The sequence below is a fragment of the Pleuronectes platessa genome, chromosome 6 (genome assembly GCF_947347685.1).
Source record: "Pleuronectes platessa chromosome 6, fPlePla1.1, whole genome shotgun sequence".
Taxonomy (NCBI): Eukaryota; Metazoa; Chordata; class Actinopteri; order Pleuronectiformes; family Pleuronectidae; genus Pleuronectes; species Pleuronectes platessa.
In genome coordinates, this window is record NC_070631.1 from 17906782 (window position 1) to 17919002 (window position 12221).

General features: G+C 41.8%; 1 protein-coding gene and 1 pseudogene across 1 annotated transcript; both read left to right on the forward strand.

Moving 5' to 3' along the window:
- Positions 1-897: 897 nt before the first annotated feature.
- Positions 898-3700, forward strand: LOC128442084 (E3 ubiquitin/ISG15 ligase TRIM25-like; annotated as a pseudogene).
- On the forward strand, positions 3649-10453 carry vapb (VAMP (vesicle-associated membrane protein)-associated protein B and C). The gene is made up of 6 exons (XM_053423847.1): positions 3649-3893; positions 5116-5268; positions 6134-6237; positions 6542-6622; positions 7453-7629; positions 8461-10453. The coding sequence occupies exons 1-6, from the start codon at positions 3836-3838 to the stop codon at positions 8623-8625; spliced, it is 738 nt and encodes a 245-aa protein (XP_053279822.1). The 5' UTR covers positions 3649-3835; the 3' UTR covers positions 8626-10453.
- Positions 10454-12221: the final 1768 nt, after the last annotated feature.

The window sequence follows — 12221 nt, forward strand, 5'->3', positions numbered from 1 at the left end:
CTATATTGAATTGCAGCTGTGATGGTGGTAACACTTACAAAACCTACCGTACAATATAGTACAACGTATTTTTGGTAATTTTTAATATAATGGTTGTAGGTGCTGTTTTGGGGACACATAGGGGAATCTGCAGTTTGGGCCTCCTGATAGGTCAACAAATGTACATATCGTGGATATTTGTACATGGTATTTCCAGTACTTTTACTCTCAATAGGTCTAAATATGACTGATGACTGATATGACAAGGTAAGTAACTTTAAAATATTTGTGACTTTTATATTGTCTGGTCACAGAGTGTGCTTGTAACAACGGAACATGTAACCTCACTATTTCTAATATTTGTGGAGCCTCTACTGACTTCCTCTATGCATGGCAGTTTCGTTATGACCCTTAAAACAAAACAGTCGTCTGGAGATCAAACTTTTCTCATATTGTCTACAATAGAAAAGTCAATCATTCTGTTGATTGGTGGACAGACAGAGCAGGGACTTCAGTAAAGAAGGAGTGGCCCTTTCAACCATTTTCTGATATGTTCTGCACTGATTAATTGTCAATTCTTTAAACTGGATATAAAGATGAACGATGTGTCTCCAATTCCTCTTGCTAAAAAATTAACCTATCATCCAAGATACAGGTGCCGCCATCTTGCTCTTTTGATGTCATTGAGAGCACAGTCCTGATCATGGATTGGAGCCGTGGTACCAGGGTCCTGCAGACACACATGTTCAGACTCAGCTGTCAATCATGATGTTTCACACTATTTTTACAGCATCAATTAACTAATTAAAACTTACCAGAAAAACAAGTGAACATACATACGTGTGATAAGAACTACCCAGAGTGACTTTCAGTGACTTAAAGTTATTATTTTTGAATGTTCATCCCCCATATGCTAAAATGGAGGAGGTAGTGTTTATGACCTAAACTGCTGCCAGCCACAAGGGGGCGCTCAAGATAATCTGGGTGCAATTCTTGGAAGCTGTCATGTGGGCCATCTTCGTATTGGCTACAGTCTCTTATCAATCCACTTTTAAATGATTGTCAGATCTATTGATTGTATGAGTAACAGTCATTCCCCATGATGGAATAATACTAGTTTGATTCTCTTACATATGCAGAGCCTAATATGAAGGAGCCATCATTAGTGATGTTGTATTTAATAATGATTAAAGATGTAAGACATTTGTCTTGTTCTTCAGCTGAAATCCTTCTCCGGTCCCTCTCTTCCCGTGACGTCAGCCTCTCCCTTCCTTCCCGTATCTCCTTCTGATGCTAGCACACTTAGCGTTAGCCCGTTAGCCTCCAGCAACTGAAGCTCAGATCGTGGCAGCGGCAGCTCGTACAGGAACTGAACCTGCCACTGATCTGTGAAGGAAGTTGTCGCGATATGAGGCAGCTGTCAGTTGCCCCCCCCCCCCCCCCCCCCCCCCCCCCGTTTGAGGGCAACTACGTTAGTTTATGAATGTTTATCAGCCTGTTACTGTTCTGAGCACCAACAAATATTCATCAGTTTTTATCCACTTGTATTGTGAAACATGCTCGTTTATATGGCTGATTTGTACCGATTCTGCTTAAATGCTGTTAATGCTTTGCCTAAGTTTTCTGTCATTAAACTGAAGCTTGAAATAACGCTGCTGCCTTAAACCACCTGCTGTGGCAGCTATCACCTTTGTTTTGAGGCATCTGCCTCTGTTGCCAGACTGTTTGGAGACCTCAGCCGCCTCCAGACACTGTGACAACTAAGGATCCGGTGACTATTGGCTGTGGACACAGCTACTGTATGAGCTGTATTAAAACCCACTGGGACAATGAGGATGAGAGAGGAATCTACAGCTGCCCTCAGTGTAGAAAGACCTTCACACGGAGGCCTGTCCTGGTGAAAACACCATAAGATAAGATTAAGATACATTTATTTGTCCCAAACACATGCACACTCATGCAGGTAGGGAAATTTAACCTCTGCTTTTAACCCATCTGGTGCAGGACACACAGAGCAGTGAGCAGCCATGGGAGCGCACAGGGAGCAGATGTTGGGGGAGTAAGGTGCCTTGCTCAGGGGCACTAGACAGGGTAGGGAGATTCCTCTTGGATTTTTGGACAGATCAATCCAGGTTTGTCTTTTTGTTGTTTCTCCGTGGAGTCGAACCAGAGACGAACCAGAGACCTTTTCTGCCCATAGTCCAAGTTTCTGCCACTAGTCCACCGCCTCTCCCACCATGTTAGCTGATTTACTGGAGGAGCTGGAGACGACTGGACTCCAAGCTGCTCCTGCTGATCACTGGTGTGCTGGACTTAAATATGTGACCTATGATTTTTGCACTGGAAGAAAACTGAAAGCTCTTAAGTCATGTTTGGTTTGTTTGACTCTTATTGTGTAAAACACCTCCGGGCTAATTTTCAATCACCTCCACTTAAGAAGCACAAGCTGGTGGAGCCCTCCCTGGAGCTCAGTAACATCTGCTCTCGTCACAATGAGGTGGTGAAGATGTTCTGCCGAACTGATCAGCAGTGTATCTGTTGTCTCTGCCCTGTGGATGAACATACATCTGCAGCAGAAAGGGCTGAGAGGCAGAGAGAGCCCGGGCTGAGGAGACAAACAATCCAGCAGAGAGTCCAGGACACAGAGAAAGATGTGAAGCTGCTTCCACAGGAGGTGAAGGCCGTCAATGCTGGTGTTAGGGTTAGTTATTATTATGATGGCTGCACAGCTGAGTTCTATACACTCAAATAGACTTGAGTCATTAAAAGCAGTGATTTATATTTTGTGTTTAAATCTTTAACTTCTTTTGTCTCCATGTTTGTTGCTCAAAGTTTGTCTTCGTGACGCAGAGAGATCAGCTGTCAATCAAACAGTGATCGTCCTTTATCACAGATATTTAGTTCTCACTTTGCAAAGACAGAAATCTATAAGTACACTGACATGAATGTGTTTGAAAGAACTAATGTAGAAATAAGGTTCTCTGATATAAACCCATATTGATCCTGATCATAATCAGTGAGCTGATTATTTGTTCTTTTCCTTTCCACATGTGAGATGGAGGTGAAACAAACTGATTGTGTGGATGAAGTGAACGTGTCCATCAAATCACTGAACAAGAGTCATTGAACAGACTGTACAGATAAAACGATCAATAAAGTAAATGATAATAAATCAGAGTGTCGACAGATCAACTACACTTTGTTTTGATTTACAGACCATTGGTGTTATGGGATGTTTGGTCATATTCTAAAGGTAGAACCTGGACAATTTAAGAAGCTGTTAAAGGTTTGTTTTTATTATGGCTCATCTTTGGAAAGTGAGAATCCACTCGTCCTCGTTGTATTTACACATTTAGCCTACGGGCATATTTATCTTTTAGACTTTTATGATCTGAACTAGCAGTTCCATTGGAGAGTGTCTTAATCTTTTCTTGATTCATTTTGAGTTCAGCCTCCCGAGAGCTAACAAGCTAGCTATTAAACCTTCATGAACCAGAATGTATATCATTGAATAAATCACCAACAGCTTTAGTTGCTCTCAGACGGTGTGACATCAGAGACAATTGACCCGAAACAGTGTGGCATCACAAGGCAGCTGCCTCCAAACAGTTTCGTATGTATGGCAGTATCTGTTGACACCGGAAGTGCCTCTACGAACTACCGCTGCCACGATTCGAGCTTGCCCTCACTGCAGTCAGCCCGAGCCGTGGTGCGTCTGTAATCCTCCTCCCTCCCGAAGGAAAGAGACTGTGAACGGCTGGGTCGTTACCTCGGAAGCCAGCTGCTCCACCTCTTCGGGCCACCTGCAGTCCAACGTTGTCGTCCTCCCCGCCACGACAGGAAGAAGCCCTGGGACATGGCCAGACCAGAACAAATCTTGGTGCTAGAGCCACAACACGAACTGAAATTCAGAGGTAACGCTGGAGCATAGGGCCGGGTCCCGGCCGGGGGCTAGCTAGCTAACCCAGAAGCCCTCGATGAAAGCTAGTGTGTGGATTTCTGCGTTAATCACTCAACTTTGTACCGGTGTCGTGATTTGTTGTTGCTATTTCGTCAAATCAGACACACCTAGCTAGCCGCACTATGCGTTGAAACAGGTGAACCGACACTGTGCGCGACGATGCTAATCAGCTAGCATTCAGCTAACCGAGCTACTAGCAAGAAACTGAAACTGCTAGCTGTCATTGCAGCGTCAGGGCAGGCCCACCGTCCCATTTCTCTAGTTCGGACTCGTATGGTCGCTGCCTCTGTCTTTTATCCACTGACAGCAGGTGGAACTACCAACGAAATGTGGTCTGATTCCTGACATGCACCGTGTGATCGGTGCTGTCACCATTACCCGGCTGTCAAACAGGGAGTATTCTGGCATTTGCTAAGACCGGGGTGTCATTGCTTAGCCTTATCGCTATATTTCACAATTTTCTAAGCTAGCAAGCTGCCAGCAGGAGCTTTACACTCATACTGTGCAACCTGAATTCCTTGACAGATTTTCTATATCCGGGCAGAATGACCGTGAGAATGCAGGCTGAGCTGTTGTAATTCCAGGGATAAATGCGGTTTTCCGTGTAGAACTGCCTTTGGGTGTGATAGAGCTGGAGAAATGGGTCAAGTGATGGCCTAAGGATCAGTCAGTGGTAGGCTGTTCACTGATTGATTATTAGGGCAGGATCCATCCTGTACACCCACACACTGTAGGTGATGAGTGCAGAAAGCTCATTGAGGTTGTTTGCCCGACACAAATCTCCACAACCACGGTTTAGTCATTGAATCAAGTTGAACATTCACGTCCAGAGTCATGCTCATCTGTCCCAAAATGCACCTCTGGTTTCCACAGCATCTGCTTTATGGCAAAGGGCGGGGCATAAATAAAATAATAAATCTGTGCGCACTTTGCTGCTCTTTCCACTGTTTTAATGTTTAATGTGCAATGTTTATGGCGGACTGGATTCCCTCACAAACACCACTCACATATACATCCTTGCAGACACACACGAGTGCTCCCTCCGTTTAGATTTTGATTGATTGATTGATTGATTGATTGAGGTAACACAAGTCATTACAAATGCAGCCTGCAAACTACAAGACAAGTCATCTTCTCCATTGTCAATGTGCTCTTTCTCTCTGTCTCCCCCTCAGGCCCGTTCACAGACGTGGTCACTGCCACTCTGAAGCTCAGCAACCCCACAGATAGAAATGTGTGTTTCAAAGTCAAGACAACTGCACCTCGCAGATACTGCGTGCGCCCAAACAGCGGCATCATTGACGCTGGGAACTCCGTCAATGTTTCTGGTTGGTAAAAATTTTTTGAATCCTCTTACAACACAGGTGATAAAGTTCACAATTCCATCACCAAGCAGCTAAGTCAGCATGTTAAAAAAAACACAAACTGTACATGTCCACAAAGCCGGTATTGACTACATGATACTTCTTAAGTCATTCTAATGAGGTTTGAGCTATGGTCAGACGGTACATTAGCAACATCTATGCAAGTGCTGTGTAATTATAATCTACACAAAAACATGTAGAAATACCTTCACACTTTGTTTAAAATATTTGATGAATAGAAGATGATGGAAATATAACGCTATAGTTATATGTGAAATGTTATTGAAAATATACCATAATGTTCAGCTTGCAGTATTATCTTTTGTTGTTAATTACCTTTGTATAAAACTAAAATGTCTTTTATAATTGTCATAATAATTTTTACCGTGCTGCCCAGCAGTCTCTTGGTAACATTTACATTTATTAGTTATTTCTGGTGGAAATCTTCACAAGTCAGTGAGTTTGAATTAAACAATAAGATACAAAAGAGTTTTGAGTTGTTATTTATTCCCAGGTCTCTTATATCTGTTTGGATTAAAGTGACATTCTTCTGCTTTAATTTCAGTGAAAACTGAACTTCTTACATTGATCAAAACCAGAATCATTTAAATCTCCACAGACTACATTGATCATTCAAGCATAAAAATGCTAATTTCAGGAAATACAGTCAGTTCTCGAGATGTAAGAATGTCATTCTGCAACTCGGATCATAAACTTGGCCAATGTCTTTTCATTCACAGGTTGCGTAATAGCTGTTATTGGTCAATACAGGAAGTTGGTCTTTCCCTAATGTTCTGGCACGCCATTTTTCCATTGTGTTTGTCCACAGTCATGCTACAGCCTTTTGACTACGATCCCAATGAAAAGAGTAAACACAAATTCATGGTGCAGTCCCTGCTGGCTCCGTACGACATGACCGACATGGAAGGAGTTGTGAGTATTACAGCATTAAATCTGATTTGGCAAAATATTTTGTACAGAGCAAAGGATATATCTTTGAGTATGTACTGATCTACTGACCCTGAATATTTAATTGATGATCACACTGGAGACATCACAATCACCCAGTACCTCCAGCTGAGCTCCGGAATATTGTATACAGTTTATATCCGTCTGTCTCTTTGTGTAGAAGCTATTCTTGAAAGATAGAAAGACCTGAGGCTAAAGAATCTCCGTATGAATCTTCACAGAATTTTCTTTCTGTCTGTTGTTCACTCTTGATTTTTGTCCTTCACAGTGGAAGGAGGCGAAGCCGGAAGAGCTGATGGATTCAAAGTTGAGATGTGCTTTTGAGCTGCCTCTAGAAAATGACAAAACTGTAAGTCTTAATTAAGTTTCAATTTCTACCACAGGGCACTCTGGCAATTTTTCCCATTAAAGAGCACTCGGGCATCGAAGCAACACAACATAGGATATACTGAGCAACAGCGCCCTCTGAAGCCATACACAACTACACAGTGGTTCATTCTGTTGTGCTCTGTCCACACGATTAAGTGGTTTTCATGTAGAGTCTATCAATGTCTCGACTACAGCCATGACTGTGCCTACTGAACCAGGGCTAATACCCATAATCCCTGGCTTCCTGAACCAGAAGAGCTGCCACCATCACAAATACACAGTTGTCTCAATAAATATTGGCATTAATGCTAGTATTTAATGACGTAGATGTGTTTTTCACTGATCTACAGTTCAGTATTACTGATTCTGACTATGTAATCTGCAACTACCAGTCAGTTACACACTTCTTCTATCGTACCTGCTTACTACAACTACATATAGCAAAAACAAGTTTGAGGTTTAGATGCGCAAAAGATTTTCTCACATCCCCATCTGATCTACAAACTTAGAAAATGTTGCATTTTGTATTCGATATTATAAATTAATAACTGAAGCAATTTAAGTCCATTGGATAAGATCTTACAGAAGAAAATCAAGACACTCGCAATAGCATGTGTCCTTTGATATTTTCTCAATCACCAACCCATCAGCAGTACATCACTGTGTATCACCCATTACATGTTTTATTTATTCATTTATGATTTTTTTGTCTGTACTTTCATCTCACTCCTTGCCATGTCTCTTCATCCCCTTCCCTCCTCTCCCTCTGCCCTCACCCCTTTTCCACCCACACCCTGACTCTCTCCACAGCATGAGAGTGAAAGCAACCAAACTATCTCTTCCTCCTCTGTTAAGACTGAGCACTCCGTGCTGCCCAAGTCAGCCAGTGTCTCGCTGGATGATGGAGAGGTGAAGAAGATCATGGAGGAGTGCAAGCGGCTGCAGATGGAGGTGCAAAGGCTACGGGAAGAAAACAAACAGATCAGGGTGAGAAACACAAGATTAAATGAACTCATTAAGACCTTAACTGTTAAAGCAAAACATTACTTGATTAAAGCATTGAAAAATACCCACTTAAACCAGAAAGTTTCTGAAGAGCTACATTTTCCAGCCCTAGAAGCAGATATTGAAGTAATTAAATAAGAAACATGTGCCTTTCATTGTAGTTTAACTAAACAAACAAAAAATTCTAAAAAAAACAATAAATCTCTCTTACCGACTGAGCATTGGTCAGCAGGTCGGTTGGTCACATTTCCTGGGTCTGAATCTTCTTAATTGTTCTTTTCATCTCTGTTTTTGTCAACGAAGCTTCTGTCATCTGCTTCACTATCTCTGCCTTCGCTTAAATCGTCAGCCCTTGTCTGAAACGCTACTGTAAAAACTACATTTCCAATAGTATATTTTATCCTTCATGCAAGTATTTCAGTCACAGGACATTGTAAATGAGACACAAATGTCTCATCCGGCTGATTAGGGTATATAAACATATGCTGCATCCAGTCTAAATGGGACAATCTGTCCTCAGCTTCGTCCACACAAATATATGAAAACTTCAGCATGGCGTTTTAGTACCAACAGCTAGAAATGGAAACTTTTAGAAATGGTGATGCAGCCTGATTCGGTCTTGACTTGATTGACAGTGGTGAATACAAAAAGTTGCGACTCCTTAAACTTTAGTAATACCATCAACTCTTCATTTAAATGTTTAACATTAAAATGTTTTTGGTTTGAAAAGAAAGCTCCAGATCATCTGGAGTAAAATTACAAGGTGAATAACTTTGATTTTGAACATAAATCTGACTCCTCTCTTCATTGCAGGAGGATGACGGGCTGCGGAAGAGAAAGGTGACGTCAGTGGCCGCTTCTCACTCCTCCGGCATGGCAACCTCGGCTATGAGGGAGGAAGGCCTAAGCACCCGTGTCCTGGCACTCTGCGTGCTGCTCTTTGTCATTGGAGTCATCTTTGGCAAGCTGGCCCTGTAGAGACACAGATGGACAGAGCACAGGGATGGACGGGCGGCGTGCTTGGACGAACACGCGTCAATGACGGCAACAGGGATGTCTTCTGGGTTTATGTTGATTTCTCTTTCTTTTTTTTTTACATTTGAGGCAATATCATAATGGTTTGTCTGGATGGAAAATAGTTTAATGTATGAAAAGAAAACGATGGAAGGTGATCCCAAGTTAAACCATGATTGCAAACGTTTTTGTCACAGGTCTTGCCTTTTCCTTTGTTTTGTGAAAATATCTCTGATCTGTTCTTTCCGTCCACCCCTCTTTCCTAAATGATCCTCCACAGCTTGCACAGGTGTGTGGAAGTAGCTTCACGCTGGCTGAATGTCTGAAGTCTTTGATTTATTCTTTATAGAATCATTAGTCTCCGACTTCCTCACTCACATCGTCTCTAAGAAAGCTCTAACACTCCTCTGATAATCTCTCTTCCACTTAATACTGATGATCTGCAAAAGTGAAAACAAGTAATCGGTGAAAGACTTTATTTCCTCGACTCAGACTGTGTATCTTCTTCTAAACAGTAGGCGGTTAAAATGTGAGCCGGTAGAGGCTATGCATGTGTGTGTGTGTGTGAGTGTGTCTTATGGTTTTTCCTCCTGCAGGAGGGCTCATGTGACTGCGTGGGGATGTTTGTATGAGAAGGCCACAAACGGTAAAATCACATGCTGTTTCAGAACAAAGGAAGAAGGGTGGTGAAAAAATACCTGTCATCTGAACAGATTTCCTGTACACAACAGAAAAATGGGGTTGATAAAACTTTTGATTTTAGTTCCTAACCAGACCAGGAGTAAGAATTCAACAATCTATTCTTAGGCCCTTTTTAAAAAAGAGGGTCCATAAAATCAAAATAATGATCAAGAATTGCTGCTGCAGTGATCTAATTCAAAAACGGCTGTAATGAAGTTTAAGGCGTCAGATTTTTCCAAGTTAAAGTTGCAGTTCCCAGATAATTTTACTGCCTCAGGTTGCCAGAGAGTGGAATAAAAGACCTAACTTCCCTCTGAAACCAGTGAACATATCAAGTAAAGCCAACTCTACATCTTCAGCAGTTAGTCACATTATTTGATTTCACCCATGGAGTATTGTGTGTCCTCTAGTGTGTCACATTGGTTTGTTTGCATTTTTTCTCCCTTACATTATAATGTAGCCACAAAGCTTCTGTTGTTTATAATATTCAAATGCACTATATTAAAGTGTCCTCTCTGCAGTTTGCATGGAATGACCTGGGTTTATTATGATTATTATTATTCTTTTGAGTGTTGAAATCATATTAGCGAAACAAAAAAATAGCTGTCTTTCAAAAAAAAAAGGGACCATCTTGAGTCTGGGTTATCGGCTTGTGTGTGTTTTCTTTCATTTCAGTCATTTTATTTCTGTTGGGGACAAGGACGGAGGTTGTGAGATAACGGAGACAACACAGCTGTATTATCTCGGTTATCACGTGGCCGCCTCAGCAAAATTGGTTGTTTTGGAAAAAAACTTTATATGTGTATTTTTCGTTGCGTGAGGGAGCTCGGGGAGCAGAAACGTGGGCGGCTGGGAGGAGGACTGACCTGTGAATACACACTACATTAAATAAAATAAAAAAAGTCATCTATGCTTCAGACTACACATGCAGAGATACAGTCGATGTAATCACACAGTAATTGGATACTCTTTTGTATGTACATAAAAATAAAGAAGACTTCAAAAGATAACTGGCAACGTTATTAACATACTGTAGTAAAGGAAGAAAATGAGTAAACGACCACCATGGATCATGTAGCATCATAATGAATTAAAATACATAAATCCCCAACGGTCTGTTTCTGTGAAAACTTTACTTTTTCATTCTCATGTGAGTTGGACTGTATGTGTGTGTGTGAAAAAAAGTGCACGAAGCTGATAACATTAAATGGCAACTTTACAGATGATTAATTTAATCCTCAGTTTTTCATGATCAAGCTGAAGTGCTTTGAGAACATGATATAGACAGTTTCTAGTTCCTAGTTGATCTTAACATGAGAGGACATTGGTCGCACTGTGTCAATAAGAAAGCAAAATAAAGAAAAACCATTGAATGAGAAGGTGTGTCCAAACTTTTGACTGGTACTGTATGTGTGTTCTATTTGTAATATGCATGTGTGAATGAAGCCCTTGGCCGGCATGAGCTGTACAGAATAAACAATGAGTCCAGGGGCGGCTCCTGGTACAGGCGACACAGGCGGTTGCCTAGGGCGCAAAATGCCGAGAGGGCGGCACAAGAGACTTATTTATGATGACGTGACACAAGCAATGTAAAACAATACATTAACGTCACACCATCATCCACTAACCCCGGGGACGCGGAGGTAGAGGCGCCGCGAAAAGCGGTCTGCCTTCTTTTCTCGCCCATGTTAAATACTTGGGCTGTTCGCACCGGCAGCTTAGTGCCGGGAAGAACCAGGAAGCGCTGCGGCCACTCACACACACACACAAGCTCATCATCTCCTGTGGGGGGGTGGCGGCTACAGGCTTGCGTAGGTCAGTCACCTGTGAAGACCAGCATCATTTACCCCTGAACCAGTGCGGAGAAATGCGCTCCCCGGGCCACAGGGATGAGCCAGGCCCACGCCACTACGCGGCCATGGGTGGAACCAGGACACCAGTGGACACAGGAGCTGGGTCCGAGCTCATAACTGATTTGGATTAGGGCGAAACAACTGTTGCACCAGTTGTGTCACTCACATTTCAAAAGAGAAATTTTGGCCATCTCGACTGTATTCAGGGAATCTTTTCAAATGGAACCGCGCTGTTTGACTCATTACGGTAAAACCAGCTTTGTGACTTTACTTTCACAATTCGATCTTCAAACACATTTCACGCAGTCTTTTAAGGTTGTTTTTTAGATGGTTTTATTTGTATTCATTTATCACCAAACACTTTTCAAAAGCACAACTGAATGCAACACTATGTCTCGTCTTCCTGGGGATAACGGTGCATATTTTCAAATGATAGCAGTCTTATAAAGTAGTTCAGTTTACAGTTATTAAACTGAGCATAATTCCAGCTATCCTTAAAATATACACTCTCTCACTCTCTTAGTTTACTACAATTCAAACTCTTTTCACTTTAAAATAGGGAAATTACACTTCACTCTAATTGTCTGCAACATTCATGAGATATCCTTCACCAGAAATATTTTAATCTGAATCAAAGGGATGGACTGAGAGAGGGATAAAAATGTCACACTATTTTATTTATTAGGGCCCGAGCACGGACAGACAGTGAGGCCCTGTTGAAATTGTAATGATTATTATTATTTTGCAGGCAAATTAATTTAATTGAATTAATTTTTTTTTTTTTATTAAATTGAATTAAATTAAATTTTAATTAAAAACTAAAAAAAAACTAAAAGTTAAAAACTGCGCGCGCACATCCTGCGCAGAAGCCTACTGCGCACATGTGCAGAAGCCCATTGAGCACATCCTGGGAGAAACCCACTGCACACATGTGCGCAGAAGCCTACTGCGCGCATGCGCGCAGAAGACCATTGCGCACATCCTGCGCAGAAGCCTACTGCGCACATGTGTGCAGAAGACCATTGC